Here is a 24,961-nt window from a genome sequence, read left to right on the forward strand (position 1 = left end):
CAATCAATCATTTTTTTGACCAATTAGTTTTAACAAATCACCTCTTGTTGAAAATAAATTAAAATATATTTTCTTTTACTTTGATTAGGATATTTATATTGAAGAGACAAAAAAGCAAAAACAAATAAAACTATAGTGCTCTTGTTTATTAAGCAAATTCAAAAGATCTCAATCAGATACCTCAACATTGGTAGAAACATTCCATTAAAACCATAACTATTTACAATCATGTCAAGGGCTACAAAATCAAATTACAACTAGCATTATATTATTGTACAATAGAAAGCAAGGATGCTGAAGTGAGTTTCTCTTGATCCATAATAAAAGGGTGTTCTTTCATGTTATCTTCTAGGAGCTTTGAATCCTTGTTTTCATGAACTTGGTTATCTCTTTTGTTTCCATCCAAAGCATTCTGTTCCCTTCCAAAGCTTGCAAAACCATATTCTTCATAGTTAGAATTACACCTCCCATAATAAATCTTTGAACTCAAGTCATTCATCCCTTCATCGATCACAGAGCTTTGTCTGTTAAAACTTCCAAAACCTTGGATCCCACGAGAAAGCTCGCGCGCTCTTGCTCTTTCTTCTTTGTAGAATTCCTTGCTTCTTAAGAGCTTCAATATCCTCTCTGATAATTTTCTCACACTCAAACCCCAGTTGAACCTGTAGAAAATGAAATAATGTAATAAGAGTAGTCATCACTAAATTCATGCAACAAAATTATGGTGACAAAAAAGATGCACCTACATACCCTTTTTCATCAATGTATTGAAACTCTCCAATCTCTTCAATAGCATCTATATCACATTGAAATTCCTCAAATACCCTCAGAGGTCCATGAGTTAGAAGATGTTCCAGTAATATTAGAGCCTTGTATGAGGCTCTCCAATAGCCTTTATTAAATTTCAACAATCTGTTTTCTCCCATTAAAAAAAATGAAGATTATACTATGAAGAATGTTAATATAGTCTTTGAGAACAGAACATAGCAAAATCATTAATCAAATCAACAGAGTCGAACCTGCAATGTAAAATCTCCACAACTCTATAGTATTCATCAACTTCAAAAGCTGCACGTGAAATCACTTGCATGATACGAGTATCTGGTGGCCATGGATTTCCATTTGTGGCTTCTTCTGTCATTCTTAGTTAATCAATGTGGAACACATCAAAAGTTAAAATTCTATCAATATTGTTGCTAAAATGAATCAAATGATAAAGTGCATAAAGTTTAGCATGTTCTTGTGAGTGTAAAAGGTTTATATTGCTCCAACATTATTAAAGAATGTCATAATCATGTGAGAAGGATTTTAAGGTTTGTTTGAATTAATTATCAACATTGTTAAAGGATGATTTAGTTGAGATGAAAAATTAAGAAAATAAAATGGAAAACTTACAATTCTATAGGTGTAACATCTGTGAGAACAAGCCTAGCACTTTTAATCTTCTCTTTGAAGAAGTGAGAAGCTTGCCTTTTGATTTCATGAATAAGAGGAGAGGTCATAATTGCAGGCTTCCGTGGATGAATATTTTTGGGTAATGGTGATGAAGAATGAATTTATGTTTTGTTTCTTATATTATATATTTCGTGTTCCTTATCTATATACGTAAGAAATGCAACTGCTCCATTAACAAAAGGCAGTAATTTTTTTTTCCTTTCTGAAAGTGGATTTGCATACGTAATGAAAGGGTTGAATAAGCTTAAATTTTGTGAATAAGAAAGGATGAGGATTGAGGGAAAAGGTAACAAGATAATTGAAAGGCAAGTTTTCCTAAAGCATCTTGTCTTTAAGGTTATGTCGTTTAGAAGAGTGCCTTGAGATACCTAACAAAGGTTCAAGAAATTTGACCAAAAAGAAGGAAGACTTGCAGAAGCTGTTCATCACAATTTCTTAATGTACAATAAGGTCATCACGTATGGTTTAAAATCCGCTCCATGTTTTAAAGCTGGCACAAAACTAGTGGCTGTAAAATGTGACAAAAAAAAAAACCCGAAAATCATCTTCGAGAAGAAACTGTGTTAATATTCAGAATTGATTGTTAGTTAACAAAAGAATCACTCGAAATATTTTGCTAGTGAAAGCTTGGGAGTTGTGGGATATACAAAGGTGGTAGCTTCTTTTAATTCACATAGCTCGGTTTTACCAAACCAGAAGTAAAAAATCTACACATCTAAGAGAGACGTCCTAGAAGAATCAACATTTAACAGTGTCAGATAATGGCATAATGGTTTTCAAATTGCAATGAGGACATGAAAATTTTATCTATAGAACATTTTGATTATAAATATATTACAAGTACAAACTCACGTGATAATAACCCTTTTCGTTTTCCCATTCAATAGTAACATGAATTGTTAAATATATCTACCCAGTACGCAACAGCAAAATGAGCCAGAGTCTCCATGACCCCAATCTAATAGGTAAAAATCCTGAGGGTTATGGTTAGTCCTAAAACTTAAATATTGCATTCTGTTCTTTGTTCTTCAAGGTCAAGCATGGAAGTATAATATGCTCTCCCAGAAAAGGGGTCACTCTTCTTTTGATAATAAAATGCCGCTATTCTTCCCGGTTAAAATCGATCATCAAAGCTTAGGTAGAACCAGAAATTCTCCACATACCAGTCCTGTATCCCGCAGACATGAGCACAAGCTCCCAAAGCATGTTAGGTATGCTCATAAGATTTACCTTGGATCCTGGAATTTCAGACCAATTCACAGAAATTTCTGAAATTGGGATCCTAAACCATTTGCACAGAAAGACTAATTCAACATCAAAACACCACCTGCAGAGAATGACAAGGGTATTATAGAAAATTATAAAACTTTTTGCCATATAGCCATTCAGGGTATACATACACAAAAAGATTGGATGACCAAAACTTGAACTAAAAACATAACACGTTGTGTATTGGTCTGTGAATCTTAAGAGAATTGCTTTCTAAATTTAAGAAATTATTTCATTCCATGGAGTTCTAGAGAAAATCACCTTCTCAAGCGGACATTTGAAAAAAGCCTCCTTGCTGCTGCCCTAGTAAACATTTTGAAACCACACTGTGGATGTAGAAAGTTAAGGTTAGACACTAAAAAATATTCTCATATATGCATCATGGAACAACATCTAATGCACATGCTAAAACACAAGGGATAAGTGAATCCAAAAAGACAAAAATCAAGCTTTGGTCACTATTTATACAAAAGAAATTTGCTAGTCACAAGAGTACCATATTAGAGTGCATGATAAAATAAATAAATAAAGTAGGAAATTACCTGTGTATCACGAACTCCTGGACCAGCAGCCAAGAGAACCACAAGATGGAACCCCTTCATCAAAAAATTGCGGTACCACTTTCGCTGTAAAAATGTTATGTTACATGGTTCAACCGAGATAATCCACACATATATGGCAAGAACATAAAAAATAAATAATAAATAAAAGAGAAATTTAACACGAAAGCCAACTCACTGTAGCCAAAGCCTTCTCTTCAAGATGAGCTCGTGAACCAAATGCAGCAACAGGAATATCAGATACTCTAAAGGTTGGATCACTAGGGCTTGATTTTCCTTGTTGAAATTGCTTTTTAGCAATAACTTGAATCTAATGGCCAAACATAATACATATAAACATTTGGCCAAGAGATTAAAACCAAAATTAAAACATCTATAAACTGCATATGATAGCATTTCATTAACCTGATTTTCAAGCTTTTCTAGGTCGGTGACTTTAGTTGCTCCATCAGCATCAAGCATAAGAATTAGCTCACCACGTGAATGCAGAATTCCCTGTAATGCAATGCTTTCAAGAAACAAAGAAAGCCCTAATTAATCATCAACAACATTATGACAGCAATTTCAATACAATGAGTAGATTTTAACGTGTTACTGTTAAAATTAGACTCACTTTTCTTATTGCTTCTCCCTTGCCATGATTTCTTCCAAGAAGGATAACTCTAACTTTGTCTACTGTGTATTTCCTTACAAATTCAAAAGCTACTCTTTTAGTCCCATCAGCACTTCCATCATCAATAATGACAACCTGCTCATGTGTCCATTGATAAGAGAATGTGTTTTTCTATCAGTTGCAAAATCCATTAATATGTTTCAATCAAGCCATTCAAGCAGAAAGTCTAGTGACTTTTGTGAAATTGATAAAAATGGAAAAGGAAAGGGATGCTGAGAGAAATTAATATTTTATATATTTGCTTCACATGGTGTTGTACTTAAGTTTTTTGTTCCCTTACTTTATAGATAAACTAGACTATAAAAGGAAAAGAAAAAACATGTAGTTCAAATATTATTATTCAGGAAAAAAAAAGGCAGTCGAATGAAAGGGACTGGAAGTACCTCATAGGAAAATGAAGGATCCTTTGAAGCACGTTGTTGAAGATAACTATAAAGAACGGACACAAACTAATGTTATGTTCTTAGTAACAAGTAACACTAACAAATATAAATAATACATCCAATACTAGGATATCTCAGAAGAATAGCAGTATTGTAACTTGTTAAACCACAGCACCAATTTATACAAGAAAAAGGTATCACATAGCTTCTATAGACTGATTACAGTGGTTATTCTAGCTATGCTCTATTGTATGATAAAAAGAGATTAAAATGTAAAATATCATTTGACAATTAATATTTGTTGTGCATTAATTCACCTAAAAAAAGAAGAAATCAAAAAACCTCCTGCAGATTGCAGGCGTATGGAGTATATAATTTCAAAGAGTAGTCAAACATACTGATCAAAATTTCTGATGAACATAACGTAAAACTACTTGACAGAAAGATCAAGTTAGACTAACACAGTTGTAACCAAACATAAATCCTTCCATTATATTAACACTAAATATATAAGTTGGTAAAATCAAAAGTGCTTCAACTTACTTCATAGTTTCTTCAAGAGCTCCGGGAAGCCTATGCTCCTCGTTGAATGCAGGAATTATCAAGGACATGTACTTTTCTGCTGGATCAACAACATGTGGGCAAGGAACCTAAATAAGCAAGAGTCAAAACCAATTCATAACAGAAAGCTATCCTCAGATCTAAGATGCATATCAAGCTATTACACAGAACCTATATAAACTTGAGAGAGATTTTCACTAAATTTTCCATCACATTTTGATCACTTTCACAATGTCCTGTGCATTATTACTCCAAAATAATAGGAAACATAAGTTAAACCATGTTGTTACTATAAATCTGCAATCTTCAATGTCTAAAAGCCGTACAATTACAGTAAAACTAAATTTCAAAACAAAACGATGAGCAATTGATAATTAAATTTCGCATCACCAAATCGACATACCTGTTTCAACGAGTTAGGATCCTCAAAAATCGCCGGAACTTCAACATGCCTAAAGAGAATAAAAAATAAAATGTCAAAGTAACAATTCACGTCCGTATAACAATTCATGTCGAAATTATTCGTAAATTGAAGAACATACAGATGATTGTTTCTTCTTCTATATGCTTCAACGATGACTACGAAGATGAACCCTACGACCGCAATCAGGAAGAAGTTGACAAGAAGATACATGTACTCCTCCATTCCTTTAAGACGATTTAGTAGCTCTTGTTATGTTATGTAGAAGAAGAAGCCATTGTTCACAGGAAGAAAAAAAATAGAAGATTCAGTGAGATTCGAAAAGCGGTTGAAGAATTTGATTTTTACCAGATTGAGCTGAACGAAGAGAAAGTTAACTAACAGAGAGAGCTCAACGATGGTTTGGAACTTCGATCAAGTTTTGGAGATGAAGACTTTCAACCCGATCCAATGGTCGTTTCATCGTTGCAATCGCTTCTCTTTACCGGGCTTTTTTTTTGTCTTCAGCTCAGTGTATGGGCTGTTGGGCCTTCTTAGCCCAATTCACGTTACTCTCAGACTGTTTATGTACGTTTTAGCACTAGTTACATTAATATTTGGGAGAATTATTAACGTCTTGGGCCTATGGGCCGTGTCGATGTTGCTTAGTTGTGGAAGTAATCGTACAAAAAGACAAAAAAAAAAAAATTTTAAGAGCGCCTAAGTGTAACAATACTTTTTACACACAATAACAGTAATTTAAAATCATCTTGAGTTGATCTAGTGGTTAGTTTACTAATCCGTTTAAACAAATGTCGAAAGTTTAAATTTTACCTTCTGCATGTAGCAACTTATTAGCCAACAACAAACCTAGAACTTAGATCCGCAACGAAACCTATGTACCCTTCGTTTACAAAAGTCAATAACCTATTTGTAATTAAATTTAGTGATGGACTTATTTGTTTTCAAAATAAAATATCAGAGACTTATTTATTATTTTTTTTTATTTATGCATTTTATTTAAATTTTCATATAAAACAATTCTTACTTTGTATTGCTACTATTGCGTATTGGTTGTTATTTTTACCCTGTTACATTGTGGTCATATATACCATGATTAGAATTGGAAATTCCATTATTAGTTTACACTTTTTTAGAAAGTTTCTCTCCATTTCACATCCTACCCATTGAGTGAAATTCTTTTCTTAGTTAGAATCTTGATAATAGAATTCAAATATTAACATTAAAAAAAACCTCTAAGAAATTAACTTGAGTCTGTCCTCTCTTATAATGAAATGGAAAAGTCTAGGACGCCAGCAATTTTATTGAATTTTGGCCAGCATGTAACCAGCAGAAAAAGGTGAGCCATTGGATGAAATCTCACACCAATATCACACCATTAAATCATCATTGATGGCTATTTGATGGTTATTAATCACAAAAGTTGCTGGCCCCTAGCATTGCTCTAATGAAATTGCAAGTTATCCCATGTGACAACATTACATAATAGAGAGCCTTTTGTGGTGGATGGCATGGTGTGGAACCACAGTGTAGGCCTACTACAATTATTGTGCTCAAAACTCCAAAACAAGAGCATTCTACTTGGCTCTCTCAGGGGTCAATCTCATCATCACATATCATAAAATGATGAATATATATAAAATAATTGTCAACACAAATGGCTACAAGTTATTGGAATAATTTGCTTGCATTGCACATACTGGTCTATATCTATATATATGTGTACATCAATCAGCAAGGCCTAGTTAGATAGAAAGATATGTTCCATGATTCTTGTGAAAACTAAAGTTTGTTGGCACCTTAACATGGGGTCCTTCTCATGCTATGATTAAAGGCATAGGTGGGCACAAGCTAAGGAAAAAGAAAATCATGGGCCTCTTTCCCTTTTTAATTTTCCCTTCCACTTTTCTGCTCCATTGGAAGCTTTAAGCATAGGGAAACTCTGCCCTGTTCTTCCTCTTCCTTTATCATTATGTTCCCAGATATTAATGTTGTAATAGCCTATTCTATTGCAACAACAATAGCATGTAAAAGAAATAATTAAGAATAGTTAGATAATTTGAGATATTTAACTAAATTAAAATCTAATATTTTTTAATTATCAACTTTATATAAAAATAACCTCACGTAAGTTTTTATCATAGTGATTGGTAAAAATTTAAGAATATATCCGCTCCTCACTTGGCTATCCAGCTTTTACCGTGGACACGATAACTAGCACACCAGAGGTACATCCTTCCCGGTCCTCTCGTACTAGGAGAAATGTTCTCTTAATGCTCTAACGCCTACACCGGATATGGACCAAACAGTCTTACAACGTTCTGAACCCAGCTCACGTACTGCTTTAATGGGCAAACAGTCCAATCCTTAAAACATACTACAACCCCAGGTGACGAAGAACCGACATCGAAGTGCCAAACCTTTTCATCAATGTAAACTCTTGGAAAAGATCAACCTGTTATTCCTAAAATAACTTTTATCCGTTGAGCGACGGCCCTTCCACTCGATCGGATCACTAAACTACTACATTAAACTACTACATTAACCATATGTTTTCAATTTTTTTTTCATTTACCATTACAATAATTAATCACAGAAAAATATAATTTAAAAAGCAGTTCTCCAATCTCCAAAGAACCTATCTCGACTCTTCCATTGCACGTTCTATGATTGAATAATCCCGAGTGTTAAAAGAGCAGTCCCATAATAATTCACATAGTGGCAGTACTCATAGCAGTCCTGCTTCGAATATTAATTATTTTACCAATTTTTTCCAGACAGAGTATATATTATGAGGATCCCTTTCTACATTTCGAGAATATTTGGCATTTTGCAACTCACCAAGTATATTTGATAGCATTTAATAAACACTGGAATTAGAATATAGTTCGTGGATCTCGGGTAAGATAGAGATAGTGGCACAATTTTCCACAAAACAGCATTTATTTGCAGCAGGAAAAAAATATAGAAATATATTCGATGGAGTTAGTTTTTGTTCTTGTATTAAAAGAGAAATTTTAAATAATTAGTGTTTTAATAGTTTTAAGTTTTTAATTATATATATTTTATGATTGATATTAGTTTATATAATTAAAATTAATAATTAAAATTACTAAAATACACTATTTCTAAAATACTTAAAATGTTTTCGATAGTATATTAATATTATTTCTGTGCATTATTCAATTTTCATTCTGCTAATAAGTGCTTTTCTGATTTTTTGGTATAATTATTATGTTGGTCATTATAATTTTGACAAATTTATAATTAAGTTTTTGTATTTTTTTAATTAAATTCTTACACTATTTTTAATTTTATAATTAAGTTTTTTTTATGTTAATATTAAAATTAATAGAATATTTTTCTTAAAAAATATGTGATCAAAGATCTAATTATGTTCTTAATTTTAAATATTTTCAATTTGCGAAAAATATTCAGTTAATTTTAATATTTTTTATATTAAGAATGACATAATTATAAAATTAAAAACAATGTAAAGACTATTAAAAAAATATAAAAATCTAATTAAAATTTTGATAAAATTATAAGAACAAAAAAATAATTAAACCTCATTTTTATTGGATTTAGATCTTCTAAAGTTTGAATTTCACTTTAGAGAGTAAGGTGTGATATTTCACTATTTATTTTATAGGTAGAACCAAAAAAATATGAGAGAAAAATAATTCAAGAGTAAAAAATCATACTTTATCCTCTAAAATAAAAATTCAAAATTTAGAGCATCCAAATTCATTTTTATTACATTATATATCATAGTCTATATTTAAGGAAACAAGATATTTTAGTAAATCTTACCAAAAAAATATGCAGAAGTTTTGAACCACTAAATTATATGTATCTGTAGTAGCAAGTAAGAACAAGAAAGTTATAATAACTCTTAGCTTGTACCTCCTTGACAAATTTGTTTTGACATATGTGCCAGCCAAAAAGACAATAAATGCAAATCTGGACTCACTATAAATTTTCATCAGATTTCACATACCCAATTATTCATCATGCTAAAATTACAGTTCATTTTCTCCTCAAATCCAACAAAGATCAGAGGAAAAAGAAAAAGAAATTAAAACAAATACAGATCAAACAAGATGATGAACAAATAAATCAATATTAATAATAATAATAAGCCTCCCCAAAATTCCAAAGAAAGAGTACTAATTAACAATAACAAACTAAACAAAAATAATATTTCCAATAATGAAGATCCTAAATTAGTGAGCCATGGCTGCTGGTACCTGATGAGTAATGCTTCTTTGATTTGGCATAGAAAGCATGGCAGTGTGATCCAAGAAATCTTTAAGCTCCACAACAGATTGAAGAACAGTTCTAAGATCCTCAGAACAAGAGAATCCAAAGCTACCAATTTGCCTAACAGCATAGACATAGAAAGTGATGCAACCTTTTCTGAATTTGAACCTTGCCATCTCAGAACCAACAAGGCCTCTAATGAGTTTCTTGTTGACTTCACCAAGAGCAATCTCATGTGGCCATGTTCTATCAACTTGTGACTTCATTGCTTCATTCTCAAACACAAACACAAGAACCTTTGACTTCTTTGTTCCTAGGCCAAGTGTTAGGGTGTGCCAAGCATGGTGTGCTAAGATTGTGAAGTTTGTGGGAAGAAAACATGTTGTTGATGGGAATGGAAGAACCTTAGTGTTACTATTATTCTTGTTGTTCTTGTTGTTGTTGTTGGTTTTGGTTGGTGGGAATGAAAGAACTTTGAGAAGCTCCAATGGTTTTGCTCTTCTTATTGTGAATGATTTCACTATGAATTGGCCTCCAAATCTTAGACCCTTTACCTCTGAGCTTGGTTTGAATGAGAAATCTTGATGCTTTATTGTTTGATCATTATTGGGGTGTTGGTGTTTTTGCTTCTTGTTCTTCTTGTTCTTCTCTTTTTCTTTTTCTTTTTCTCCCATGGTAGCTATAGCAAGTAGTGAGAGTAAGTAGGTGTGAGAAAGAGAGAGAGAGATTTATTTCTTGTTTGATATCATATCATATCATAACAAGAACACAATCTATGGCTTTTTTTTTTCATTGTGTTTTGTTACTTTTTTTATTTTTTTGGTGGTATAACAGAGTGGATTGGTTGTATAGTCAAAAAGTTGCAAAATAGAAGATACAAGAAGTAACCAAGTTGGATTGGTCGAGTAATTAATTTATTTATGAAAAAATGATAAATAGATCCTTAATATTTTGTTCTGTGGATATTTTTGTTCCTGATCATTGAAAAATATTTTTAAGTTTTTGACCAAAATTTGGATGGATCAGTCCCTGATGAAGGCATTTGGACGGATCAATTCTTGACGGAGGCATTTGGACGGAAGGATTGATCTATCCAAATTTTGTGAAGGTCAGGGACTTAAAAATATTTTTCAATGGTCAAAAATAAAAATGTCCGCAAGACAAAATATCAGGAAATTATTTATTCTTTTTTCTTTATTCATTTGTCTGTTTAATTAAGTATTAAAAATTTAAATTTTATCTTATACATACAGTAATTAATTAGTCAACGTCAAACTTTTAAATAAAATTTTAATTTATAATAAATTAATTTTTAATCTATCAAATTAAAAAATATGATAATAACAAAAAAAAGAAGCAAGCACTTTGTGACTTGCATTAATTTTTAAATTCAACCATTTTCTTGTAGAAAAAAAAGGGGGGCATTTGTTACTAGTTAGTATAAGGTAATAATAATGAGGATATTTTGTTTTCCATGTTACTCTGTCTGAGTGTTCAGGAGTATAAATTATTAAAATATTTTTGTGATTTTATTATCTATCTGTTTTGGTAAGATTTGGATTGGTCTGTATCAATGGAATATTTTTAATTTATAATAATGGGAACTCTTTTAGACTATAAAATTACTACATGAAAAAGAAAATTATAGATTATGATAGTGATTGGATGATAAAAATAATGTTCACTCAATTTTATAAAAAAAAAAATTTAGATAATACTGCCTTCATTTAAAATTTTGTTTAGGGTTTAGCTATTTCTTGCTAAACTAAAAAACAACTGTCAAATCAAATAATAATAATAATAATAATAAACAATTTTACTGTGTTATAAAAATTGATTAAAGGTAATGATAGTCTCATAAAAGGTAGGGTTCGATGGTGTTTTTTTTTTTTTTTTACCAAAGATAGGAAATTTGACTCGTAACCTTTTTAATTGAGTATGAAAAGACTATGTCATTTGAGCTATTATTCATTGGCAGATCGTTGTTGAGTTCTTTTATTATTGTTATTATATCAATAGTTCGAAACGATTAGTCTAAGAATAATATATACTAAAATACTGTTGATAGTAAATAAAAAAGAGTGAAAGAAAAGATAAATATTTGATTCAACAATAACAAATCATGATGATTATTGGATAAAACAAACATAGTAATGCACACCATAAGTTGTTCTTATCTTGTTAACCTAACAAATCCCCATTAAAAAATGAGCAGTGTAGTTAGTACTTAGTATACGTCACATGAATAAATAAATAAAATAAGCAGCAGCATAAGGAATTAATTTTAAATCATTAATATTAATTAATATTTTTAATTCATATTTTTAAAAAATTTAGGATCTAAACTTGTGATTTAAAATTAAAAAAATTAAAATTGAAGGATATTTATTGAAAAAATTAATTTTTAATTAAACTCATAAAATAATATTTTACTATTTATATATATTGTATACTTTTTATTTTTAGTATTAAAATAATTAAGGGTAAAGTACTAAATTGGTCCCCTAGGTTTGGGCATAATTCTGTTTTGGTCCTTAAAGTTTAAAGTGTTCTATTTGAATCCAAAAAAGTTTCATTTAGCATCAATTTAGTCCCACAGTGAGGTCAAAATTAAATAATTAACAAAATGTCCTACATAACAACAGTACAAGAACAAAATCGATAATCTGGAGAACAAGTACAAGCTCCAGAGGCATAAAATCAACCATTGATACATCAATACATTTATTTATTATTTTTTTATAATATAAATAAAATATTTTTTATAAAACTAAAGAAAATGATAAATAAATGTATTGATACATCAATGGTTGATTTTGTGCCTCTGGAGCTTGTACTTATTCTCCAAATTATCGATTTTGTTCTTCAACGGTTGTTATGTAGGACATTTTGTTAATTATTTAATTTTGACCTCACTGTGGGACTAAATTGATGCTAAATAAAACTTTTTTGGATTCAAATAGAACACTTTAAACCTTAAGGACTAAAACAGAATTACGCCCAAATCTAGGGGACCAATTTAGTACTTTATCCAATAATTAAATAACCGAGTGGAATGCAAATTGGAACTTCAGTAGTGGACTTCTCTTTTGAGTTTTGACATAAGAAATTAAAAAGAGTTTTCTTTTACTTGATTTATCTATTTCCATCTAAGTGTAAATATAACTTTCAATTATTATTATTATTTTATTATTATTATTATTATTTTCTTCATGAAGTAAAAATGCGCGGTTGTAATTATGTATATATGGATATGGATAATATGTTCGTATATTTATCAGAAAAAGAGGGACCTGGTGTGGTGTCAATACAGTCACCGACACATCTAAGCCATTTTAGGAACCTATATAATTTAACAATAGTTTATAAATATTATCTATCTATATTATTTTTATTTTTATTTAGAGAACGGCATGTGAAGCCATGGGACTTGCTCATTAATCATAATTACCTTGCAAATGAGTTCACCAATACAGATATATTGGGACCACATAATGAACAATGATGCTCTCTCATGTAATAATAATAATAATAATAATAATAATAATAATAATAATAATAATATTTAATTATTCCGTTATTTTTTATAATTTTATTAAATTTTAATTAAATTTTTATAGTTTTTTAATTAGATTTTTATATTATATCAAATTTTGTAACTAAATCTCTACCGTGATAAAAATATTAGAATTAATAGAATATTTGGTTAATAGAGGTAGGAGATAGTAGATTAATTAGATTTTGGGAGGATACATGGCTACAAACAGAAAAGTTAAGAGACTCCTTTTCGAAACTCTTCTTAATTTAAAACCAAAAGAATTTGTAATTTTTGTGATGGATTAGACTAGAGTGGATTTGGAACTTTCAATGAAAGAGGAATCTCCGCCAATAAGAGGCAGAAAGCTTGAATCAACTGCTTGATATCTTGCAACCTGTAAAATTGATAACATAAGTACAAGATAGAGTGGTGTAAAAATTTTGACAAGAAAGACATTTATTCTACTAACTTATTTGTGCAGGTCTTGTAGGAAGAGATTCTGAAAGATGACATTGTTGGTTACAGAGTCGCAAATGAAATTTGGAAAAGACTTGTTCCGTCTCGTATTGAATTGTTTACTTAGTTTGTGCTAGTAGGTCGAGTTAATACTAAGAATCGACTTAGTAGATTGGGTATCATTGAATAGAGGAATATTGTTTGTGTACAGTGTAACAAAGAAGTTGAAATTGCACAATATTTATTTGTTATTACGTGTGAATTTTCATGACAGGTGTGGTATACTTGGATTACTCATTTTGGTCGTGATTGGACTATTCCGGATACTATTAAAGAACACTTTGAAAGTTATAAGACTTTGCCTTTAAAAAATAAATTGCACAAAAAATGGTTAGTTAGTTTCTTTCAGTTATATGGAATGTCTGCTTATGTAGAAATGATGTCATAAAGACAATGAATGTGAAGGATTGTGTTGATAGCACCTTTGATTGCTCAAGAAAGTGGTGTAATAGTCAATTGATATTGTTAATAGTTTTGCTGAAAATGACATAAGAGTTATTTTAGTTTCATATACTTTATTTTATTGTTTATTGTTTATATGTGTTCCACTTTATGTGTTGAGTTTTTACTTTCTTTAAAATTGTCTGTTTCATTTCTCTGTTTATATTCATATAAAAATAATAATAATACTATTGAGAGATTGGTGTATATATACATTTTTTTTAATTTTAAATTTTATTTTAGAAGGTAAAGTGTGATCTCTCATTATTTATTTTATAGGTGAGACAAAAATAATATGAAAAAAAACTATTTAAATCTAATAGATCACACTTTATCATCTAAAATAAAAATTTAAAATTTAGAGGATCCGAATTCGTGATTCTCTACTTTCTATAAATTTATCTATGGTTATTCATTAATTAATTGCATTCTTCTTCTTCTATTATTATAAATTTATTTTAACGAAAACGCATTATTATCATACATTAGCTGATCCAAGATCATTCTTGACTGCTTCTAGCTTCGTACTATCTTCGGTTACATTTAATTCTAAATTCTTTTCCTTTTCAAGGCAGTCTGAAGTCGCTTTTTCTTCTTCTTTTCGTTCCTCTTTACTGATTTCGTCTTTAATTTTGAATTATCCAATGCAGAATCATAACCGGAGGTCCATTGTGTGATATCATCTCTTTTCTTGGGAATAATCTGGTTTCGTGGAGTTCAAAGAAGCAGGGTGTTGTTGACAGGTCTAATACTGAAGCAGAGTATAGGGCGATGGTTGATTTAGTTGCCGAACTAATTTGGATTAAGAACCTTATGGTTGAATTAAGAACAAAACTCTCAACAGCTCCACTGTGATAACTTGAGTGCTGTGTTACTTGCTGCTAATTCAATCTTGCATTCTAAGTCAAAACATTTTGAAATTGATCTCCATTTTGTAAGAGATTATGTTACAAAAAGAGTTATTCAAGTAAGTCATGTTTTTGGGACTGTGCAACTAGCTGATGTATTGACAAAATCACTGCCCAGTGGTGCCTTTCTTGAGTTCAGAAAAGAACTAATAGTTAAAAGTTTGGAGACATCCACTGATGAAAGCAGGCTCAGCAGAGAGGGTCATAAAGAGGGTCATGATAGATACAATAACTTTGATGTTGAAGAACAGTCAAACAGCAAAGATCATGATAAATACATTAACTGATGCTGAATTAGTGTAAACAGAATTAGTTAATTAGTTTGTGATCAATTTGTTAGTTAACTGGTTGTAATTAAGCACATATCAATTAATTTATTAATAATCAGTTTAGCTTGTAACAGCTGTAATTCCTCTACTATAAATAATTGGAGCTAAGTTATTATTGTGTAACATTAAAACTCACTTTACCAACACACTATTCAAGCAGAACCTTTTTTCTCTTCTCTATATATACTCTGTTTGTACTTCCTCTTCTTTCTTGAATTCTTTCTTTTTCTACTCCCTCTCTTACTTGAACCTAGTATCTTTCATTGTCTATGACAACTTTGATTAGTTGGTGTAGAAGTTATTCAACACATATCGTAATAACAAAATTGGATTGAAAAATAAAAGAAAAACCTTTTCAATTATTGGTCTCTCAGCTCATCAGCTATATATCGCTTTTTCTTGGGGGTATATTATTTATCACTTCTACCAAACAGTAAGGAACTCAATAAGGTTATTAATTTTTAAAGTTGAGTAATAAGATAATCGAAATTGTAAGATATATAATAATTATCCAAGTACTTTTATTTACCTGTTTAAATTTTAATTTTAGATGAATAATTTATGATATAATATTAAGAATTTCATTAAAAATATTAGATTCGATTTTTTGTCACAAAAAATAGTATCGACAAATAAAAAAAGATTATACAAAATTTATCAAAACGTAAAAATTTTTTGCATATATATATATATATATATATATATATATATATATATATATATATATATATATATATATAATTTTTTAAAAATAACATAGGTTTACCTAAAATTGAGACATAATCATGAACACTCGAAAACAAAAAACATTGTGCAACTATAAATGTAGTGTAGATGCAACTTAGTACAATATAAATATATAAATGTAGTATATTCATCTTATTTATTATAAGCATCTATAATAAATTATTTATATAAATTAAACAATGTTATTATGTCATCTTATGTATTATATTTACATTTACAAAATGTAAAAGAATTAATAGGTAAAGTTATATAAATAATTATATATCTAATAAAGTACAGGATTATTATTATTATTATTATTATTATTATTATTATTATTATTATTATTATTATTATTATTGGTGGATCAATGTCAAACACCAGAACTGATGGACACATTGACACAAGGTTTCAACAAAAGGTTAGTTCTTTTTATTAATCGATAGGCTAATTCATAAAGTGTGTTGGATTGAGATTATGCCTTCAACCTCTTAATTAGTTGGCACGAAAACTACCAACCATAATTATGATCAATAATCTAACGTGCAGGATTTCATGTACATATATAGACTATGAAGCACGGATACTTCGCTGAGTTACCGTATCCGCGTATCGGATACATTTTGGACACGACACTTATTGATACTCGTCCGACACGCATGTTTGCTGTGTCCAAACCGTGTCTTAATAAAAAATAAAAAATTATTCACTGGACACGCTTGGACACATCTAAATACCATCACGTGTCAGTGTGTCCAATATTATTCTTAACATATATTTTTTAAATAAATTTAGATATAGTATATATTATTATTTATTAAAACAAAAAATATTTTAAATACTTAATATAATTAAAATAAGATATTAAAAATAATTAAAAAATTAATTTATATTTTAGTGTCAATAAAATATCAAAATATCATTATAATTTATCTAAAAAATACTTTATATGTTATATGTATGCGTGTCCCCGTGTCTTATAAGATTTTCAAATTCGCTTATCGACGTGTCCCGTGTCGTGTCGTGTCCCATATCGATATCAGTGTCAGTGCATCATAGTATATAGATATATAGCATATAATCATATAGCTGATGTTGGCTCTTTATTTTAAGATGCATAGTAATAAAAATCTCAATAATAATAGATGCTTGCTGTGTTGTTTGACGTTTTTCAATTTTCTTTCTTTTTTAGTTTGCAAGGAAAGTTGAAAGATTTGGTATGAGAATAAAGTAAAAATAGATTACTAAGTGTGGATGCAAAGTTATTAGATGCTATTATTTTAAGATTATAGATAGATTCCGTGAAGTCTCATTTATTTAGTTGAGATAATCTTGTAATAGGATTCGAATGAGACATTTTCATATTCCATGATAATAGGATAACTACTATGAATTCTCTAATACTTTTTTAATTGGTACTTAAATTGTCTAAGGTAATAGATAATTCACTTTAATTAAAACGAAGCACGATGATGTGTTATAGATATTTTGATAAAATAATGAAATAAATTTAATAGATGCTATTAATAAAAAGTCGATCCCTAATTTGCATGTGCTATATATTTTTTATTAATGAATTAATTGTATAGTAAAAATCAATTACCAAACACTCACACAAAAATACATATTTAGTATTTCATAAAAAAATTTAATACTATTGCAAATAAATTTAGTTATACTCCTTTATTGTCAATTTGATTTTTATTATGACGGATTTAATTATTTAATTAATTAAAAAATATATATTAATATATAATAATTAATTTGATGATTGATTTTTAATATTTATTATTAAAATTTTTGTTAATTAATTAGCCAATTTTGTGACATCATCTCAAACATATGCACCAATACCACCAGTCACTTAGCTTATATATAACTAAGGCTGAAAATGAGTCGAGTTGAGTTGAGTTAGACAAATTTCAAGCTTAACTTACGAAAATTGAGCTTGGCTCACAGCTCAACTCGTTAATAATCGAACTTATTTCTTAAACTCAAACTTGGCTTATCGAAAGTTCATGAGCCGACTCAAACTCACGACTTATCAGCTTACAAACTTAGCTTATCAAATTATTAATGAATCAAATTTTAACTAACTCAAGAACTAACTTAATTCATTTTCAGGCCTATATATAATTAAGATTATGCATGTGCATAGCTATTCTATTCTCTTTGATAAGAAAAAATTAGTGTCAATGACAGATAAGTAGTGTACATAAATTATTTGTCGCGCACATTATTGTAATTTCGAAAGGATATATATGATGGTAAAAACTCAGGTGAAGTCGACTTTACGTAAAGTTGATACCTGAGAGTTGTTAGATGAAAATTTAGTCAAATTAGTCAAATTATTTAACGACTCTCAGATATTAACTTCATGTGAAGTTGACTGCACCTGAGTTTCCAGCATATATGATACAATAATGTAGAGTAAATAGTATACTACTTTATTAATTACTTTAACGAATTTCATTTTGTAATAGAGATTGAAAAGATGCGTGACCAATATATATAAGATTTCAAAAGTGTTTGACTTCAAACTGAAGTGTTATTACTTCTCCATTCCTTTTGGATACTATACATGTCACCTCTTTTCGTCTAAATTCAAAATAGATGTGGACTTGTTCTTCAAGATTGTCTGTGGTTAAGGAAATGACATTATATATATATAAAGTGCTTCACCGAACAGACAACAACAATTCCAAATCACGAAGAATCCAGCATGGTAAATAGAAGGGGGTTAGTTGTTAATAAAGATGTTTCATGTTATTATTATTTCATTAAAATATTAGAAGCAAATAATGCTACACGTAACAAAATTAATGGTAAAAGAAATGATTAGTTGATTGCAATCGTTATATATAATAAAAAAAAAGACAAATAGGTCCCTAACCTTTTGTCCCACAGACATTTTCGTCCTTAACTATTGAAAAATATTTTTAAGTCATTGACTTTCACAAAACTTGGACGGATCAGTCTCTCTGTCCAAATGCCTCCGTCAGGGACTGATCCGTCCAAATGCCTCCATCAGAGACTGATCCGTCCAAATGCCTCCGTCAGGGACTGGTCCGTTCAAGTTTTGTGAAGATCAGGAACTTAAAAATATTTTTTAATGGTCAAAGACAAAAATATCCGCAGAACAAAAGTCAAAGATCTATTTATCTTTTTTTTCTTGTAATGTCGGTGTTCGAGAAAAACTTCAAAATTCATCCAATACTATTATCTTTTAGGTTTTCATGGGCTAGTACACTAAAGTTTAGGTTGGGCACATGAAAGTCCATTATTTTAGTATTATGGGCCGATTAAGTAGGTTAGTGTGGCTAATCTTTGTCATTGTCCTAACCTTCCTCCGTTAATTTCGTCCTTATTAGTAGTCGTTATATAGTCCATGACCCCAAAAAGGGGACCAAATCACAACTAAAAGAGGACTCTTCTTAATTTTACAATTAGTAAAGAACTTCTCTTACATCAAGGAATAGCTCCATGTAATAAAAAATGTTACTTGTACACCAAAATTAGTTACTAATATATTAGTGTATAAAATTTTTTAATATGTATTTATATTCTAGCATATATTTTATATTAGTGGCTGATTTTAGTATACACGTAGCATAACTGTAGACACGGACCTACACACATGAGTAGGAGGCACTTGCCCCCACCGTGATTTTGATTTTTTTTTAATATATATATATATATATATATATATATATTTCTACTTTAATTTTTTAAATGACTCTACTATAAATAAATTAAGCCCAATTACTCAAAACTCCAAACTCATTTTTTTAACCTAATTAAATTTAGTTTTCTCCTATTCTCAAATTTTAGCCGTCACTTTTTTATTCTCTTAAACACTCTTCTTAGTTTTATATTCTCAATCTTATTTTTCTATTATTTGTTTAGTGATCATATTCTCTTCATAAAAAAGTAAATTTTAAATTTTCTATTTTTTTTATATAACTCTCATGACTCTGTATATCTTCTAATTTTATTGTTTCTCTTTCTAATATTTTCAATTGCAAATTTTAATCAAACAATTATCGTTTAAGTATTAATGTAATTTTTTATTTTTTTCATGACTTTGTACATTTTATTTTATTCTCAATTTATTGATCTTTATTATTTGTTTTTATCTTTTGTTCTATTGTATGTATATTGCATATAAATTTTTAAAGTGAATTGATCAATTTACTAATTTAGAATATTTTTTTTATTTTTATAAATAGTAATGTAGAAATATTTTAAAAGAAAGCTGCCACTAAAATCTGAAGTCACTCCATTAGCTTCTTCTAATAAAAAGAAATTTTTAGAATTCAATGTCGAAAGCCTAGTAGCTTATCTTGGACAACGACCTAAAATTTTAAATTATGATCTAAATGGCAAAAATGAAGTTAGACGAGCTTATTTACAAAAATGTCATTGTCAACCAAGAGAACATGATTTTCCATAAACATATTTTGGGACTTCTCTCAGTAGATTTAATGCTAATTGGTTTGATGAATTTGACAACTTGTTGGAATATAGTATTTTAAAAGATGATGTCTTTTGTCTTTGTTACAATTTTATGAAATCTGATAATACGAGTGATGATGCTTTTGTAAAAGAGGGCTTTTCAAATTAAAAAAAAAAAAAGAGCGGTTACAAACACATGTTAAAAACCATGATAGTGCTCATAATCAAGTTGAGAATGAAATAATTATTCAACATTTTTAAAATATGAAAACAATAAGAGAAGTATCTTTTAAGATTTGAAGAGAACAAAGTTAGTGGCTAATGTAAATTATTTTATTTTTTTGTGTTTGAATAACTAATGTGTACTTTTATTTTTTTTTATATATTTTAGATTAATATATCTTTTGATAGTAATGTATATTATTTTTGTCCCCTTAACATAAATTTTTCTGAGTTCATCACTGCATAACTCTCATATAAGGAAAAGTCTAGGGGGTCAGCAGATTTATTAAAATCTGGCCAGCACTTAGCCAGCAAAAGAAAAATGAGTGATTCTAAATCATTAGATGAAATCTCACACCATTAAATACACTATTGATGACTAATTGATGGTTACAACTCACAAAATCTGCTGGCCCCTAGCACTCCTCCTCATATAATATGTGTTATATTAGACTTAATTTGTGTTTAAAGAAACAAAAGAAATTTTTTATTGCAAGGGAAGATGAAATTTATATATCACAAGGAAAATCCATTCATTTTTCTCATTCTCCATCAACGAAAATCAAGTGGAACTTAATTAGTAGTAGCCAGTGTTGCCTTGAGTCGCAAAAAAATAAATAAAATAAATAAATAAATAAATAAGGAAGGACATATATAGTTGAGAAAAATACACAAATTAAACACCATAGACTTAGCCAACCATGGAATAATTTCATGTCAATTGTTGTTTTAATTAACTAGCATCCATCTCTTGTCTTTCTGAACAATCATATACTTACAAACTAAACAATAATGGAGCATACATTTGATATGAAAAATAATAACAATAACACATAGATCACAAATTAACACAAGGTCATATCCATACCACCATTTTCCCCCATCCCATATCCCATATTTCTTTGTAATTAAGATCATGCCGCAATGATATTCCTCTCTCTATATATATCTTCTCTCGTAGATTAATTAATAATTAGGCTTAATCACTCTGCTTTCGTCCCTTGATTATATCATTATGATCTTCAAGCTTGGAGTTGACAAGTACCGTGGCCTACAAGAAACAACCACAAAGTAACAATTATGAATTCGTAATAAAATACGCAACAAAAAATATGTTTTAAGAACATGCAAGTATTTCTGCTCGAGTAAAAATCTTACTTGGATTGTCAGAGGTGATGGTGGCGGAGTTAGAGAAGTCACAGTTGAAGTCGTGGCGGCCCTTGGCTTGATAGTAGGCATTCATTGCGTAGGCGGCGAGCGCCCTAACGTCGTCGGGTGCATAGCAAGCACCACCGGGTTGGATTGGCTTGCAATCGATGCCTTGGCTGCATGCATAGTTTATGTTAGCTTGCATGGCTGCGGCGGTTGCATCGGCCTTCGGCACACACCATTTCTGGCTTCCTCCTCCGGCTGTTGGTGTTGCCGGGCCATTGTTACTTGCAGCTGGTGCTGGTCTCTGCATATGTTTGGTAACAAAAAAAAAAATTAATAAAAAATAGTTAAAACTTGTCTTATTTAATATTTTATTAATTTGTCTGTTTTTTTTAAGTTAAAAGTGTATGCTACCGTGAAAAGAGAAAAAATTGTAAAAAAAAAAGATTTATTATCGTATATAGTTAGATATTTATTTAAGAAAACGTGACACTTTATTTTTATTAATTTTTTAAATAAATTTATATACATTTTTTCGTTCTCTTCACACAATTTTTTTTTTTTTTGTAGATTATTCTTGATTTAAGTAGTTAATGAGAGAAAATAATTTGTTAAATAAGTAAGTAATTATAATAACGGTTGCCAAAGTATGCAATGCACATGGGACACTAATTTAAACTTTGTGGATTCTAGTTGGTATAAAGAAAAAGGTACTACTAATAATAAGTATCATTTATTATATAAAGAAAAAGCTAATATAACGGGAAATTATGAAGGAATCAATCTACTTTCTTAAAATTGAAAAAGTGCATTGAGATTTGATACCCCTGTCCCGAATTTGCTGCTACAAAATTAGTATTCAGTAGTATTATATAGTACACAACAACAAAGTCACATGTACCGAGCATATAATTTTAAGCACGAGGAATCATTTTTAAACTTTTTTATTAAACAAGACAAATAGTTAATTATATAAAATTTGGCGATACATCCTCTACATCTAGTACAAATGCTTAAATAATTCTTTAAAATAAAAATTCATTTTTTCTTGTAATCCTTGCAATTTCTATTTTTATTCTGGTCCATTAAAATAAAAGTTTAAAATTATCTATTTTAGTCTTACTATTAGTTTAGACGTGACACGCAAATTTAAATTTATGTGAAGTTGATAATTAAGAGTGATTAGATAATTCGACATACCTGGCCATTGCGTAAGATTCCAGATTCATAGACGGGAGTAAAATCGGGTTGGAAGAGTCCCCAGTTCCTCTCAGCAATGGGTCCAGGCTTCTGGTTCTCATTAAAGAGAGCAAATATATAAGTCTCGAACCTTCTATTCGGCATCAACGGGGTTCCCTTACCAGCCTCCACGTGTCTAATCAGCTCACTGTTATACGACTGCGCGTTCGCGATGCTGCACGCGTCCCAACCATCGCAAACCGACGGCCATCCCGTCTCGCCAACCGCAATGTCCACGTCAGCATACCCCAACGCCTTCATGGCGGAGTGCACGGCGTCCAAGAGCGCGTCGAACTGGTTCGTGTAGGTCAGCTTGGTGTTGTTGTCGTACAGGCCTTTGTTGGGCTTGAAGATTCCGAAGTTTAGATTCTGTGGGTTGTACCCGAAGTATGGGTATGGGTTTACCATGAAAGGGGTTTGGGTTTCTTTTAGGAACTTCAGCATTGGGCCCAATATCCGCTTTGCGTAACCGGGCCTGAACTCTCCTGCACTTGGTGGGATTGATTGCCGCATTATCGCCAGAGAATGCGCTGTCGTCACCTGAATAATTATTCATCACAAAAAAAAAAAAATCAACTTTGCTTAGATTCAGAATCTGAGCTGGAAATTTCATGCATCTAAAAACTCAAATCTTCAATTTGTGAAAGAATCCTCATCAATTCATTTAGTTAAATATGCCAGCTATAAACTCTTAGATAAAATTTAGATTCACATTGGGTTGTTGAGCTGAGCTGAAAATATCATGAAAAAAATTACTTGTTTAATTAGCAGTGAATAATTTTTATAAAATTGTTTTCTATTGGGCCACCTATTTGAATTTTGAACCCCACAAGGACTATAATCTTTGTTAATGATATCATCACCTAGCTAGAGAGTTCAAAATAGGTTGAAAAACCAAAAATTTAACTTATATTAATTAATATTCATATGAAAAGTTAGAGCTCAAATGACATAATCTCTCCATATTCAATTAAGAGGTTGCAGATTCGAGTCTCCTATATTTGGTTACAAAAAAAAAATTCTGGGTCTTGTTAGCTACTATTTCAAAACCCAAAAAAATGAAAATAATAAATGTTAATAATATGTTACCTTAATGTCTCTGATACCCTCAGCGAGAAGAGCAGCGTGAAGGGTTCTCATGGCAGGAACAAGGCCCATAATCATGGTAGCATCGCCCCAATGCAAAACTTCGCTTCCAACGAGGATGTATTTGATCTTCGTCTGAGGAACAAACGGTTTAATGTTGTTAACAACCCACTGTCTCGCCGTATTGATGTTTCCTAAACCTAGTATGTCTCCGTTAGGTGCCGTTACGGTGACGGAGATCCCTGTGTTAGCGAAGGCGCGAAGGATCTGAGGGTCCACGCTGAAGATCTTAACGCTGTCCACGTTGGTTCTTGTTTTCAGGAAGTTGGCCACCGCGGTCGGCGGAGGCAGGTTGTCTCCGAGGGTGCCGTAGTTGACTCCGATGGAGTATGCGGCGGTGAAGAGGCGGAGGAAGAGGAGGAGGAGAGGGATGAAAGATGGCTTGGTGGAAGCCATGGTTGGCTTTTTTTTTTTTTTTTTTTCTAAGCTTTTGTTTTGTGATGTTATTTGTTTTGTTTTTGTGTTTGTTTTATATTGGAGTTTGAGAATGAGAACCAACGGTATTGTGTTATTTACGGTTATTTATAGATGAAGCTAAGCTTAGAAGATTAATTGGGGTCTCTACTCTCTACCAAGTTGACGTGTTTTCTTTTCTTCCTTTTTTTTATTTTTTATAACAAATAATATTTGGACATCACTGGTCAAAATAAGACACATCGTGTAATTAATTTGTAGATGAATAAATGTGGTGTGCTTATTATTTT

At 30.4% G+C, this 24,961-nt stretch overlaps 4 protein-coding genes across 5 annotated transcripts; all 4 read right to left on the reverse strand.

Annotated features, from left to right (window-relative positions):
• Positions 1-119: 119 nt before the first annotated feature.
• Positions 120-1,648, reverse strand: LOC112798191 (epsin-3-like). Its single transcript, XM_025841401.3, has 4 exons — positions 1,396-1,648; positions 1,020-1,142; positions 751-912; positions 120-662 (listed from the first exon to the last, which is right to left on the reverse strand). Exons 1-4 carry the CDS (start codon positions 1,500-1,502, stop codon positions 269-271), a joined length of 786 nt encoding a protein of 261 aa, XP_025697186.1. The 5' UTR covers positions 1,503-1,648; the 3' UTR covers positions 120-268.
• Positions 1,649-2,242: 594 nt separating this feature from the next.
• On the reverse strand, positions 2,243-5,807 carry LOC112798190 (uncharacterized). 2 transcript variants are annotated; one of them, XM_025841398.3, is made up of 11 exons: positions 5,671-5,807; positions 5,444-5,549; positions 5,305-5,353; positions 4,884-4,990; positions 4,341-4,386; positions 3,898-4,032; positions 3,690-3,779; positions 3,463-3,594; positions 3,267-3,350; positions 2,986-3,050; positions 2,243-2,782 (listed from the first exon to the last, which is right to left on the reverse strand). In XM_025841398.3, exons 2-11 carry the CDS (start codon positions 5,545-5,547, stop codon positions 2,590-2,592), a joined length of 1,005 nt encoding a protein of 334 aa, XP_025697183.1. In that variant the 5' UTR covers positions 5,548-5,549; positions 5,671-5,807; the 3' UTR covers positions 2,243-2,589. The 2 variants fall into 2 exon arrangements, with proteins under 2 accessions (XP_025697183.1, XP_025697184.1); XM_025841399.3 differs by having other exon boundaries at positions 5,444-5,797.
• Positions 5,808-9,291: 3,484 nt separating this feature from the next.
• Positions 9,292-10,468, reverse strand: LOC112798192 (uncharacterized). The gene has a single exon (XM_025841402.3). The coding sequence runs from the start codon at positions 10,257-10,259 to the stop codon at positions 9,549-9,551; it is 711 nt and encodes a 236-aa protein (XP_025697187.1). The 5' UTR covers positions 10,260-10,468; the 3' UTR covers positions 9,292-9,548.
• A 10,943-nt stretch (positions 10,469-21,411) lies between these two features.
• On the reverse strand, positions 21,412-24,938 carry LOC112798194 (glucan endo-1,3-beta-glucosidase-like). Its single transcript, XM_025841405.2, has 4 exons — positions 24,201-24,938; positions 23,073-23,651; positions 21,879-22,176; positions 21,412-21,771 (listed from the first exon to the last, which is right to left on the reverse strand). The coding sequence occupies exons 1-4, from the start codon at positions 24,651-24,653 to the stop codon at positions 21,743-21,745; spliced, it is 1,359 nt and encodes a 452-aa protein (XP_025697190.1). The 5' UTR covers positions 24,654-24,938; the 3' UTR covers positions 21,412-21,742.
• Between the last annotated feature and the right edge of the window lie 23 nt (positions 24,939-24,961).

This window comes from Arachis hypogaea, chromosome 14, assembly GCF_003086295.3.
Source record: "Arachis hypogaea cultivar Tifrunner chromosome 14, arahy.Tifrunner.gnm2.J5K5, whole genome shotgun sequence".
NCBI classification, from domain to species: Eukaryota; Viridiplantae; Streptophyta; class Magnoliopsida; order Fabales; family Fabaceae; genus Arachis; species Arachis hypogaea.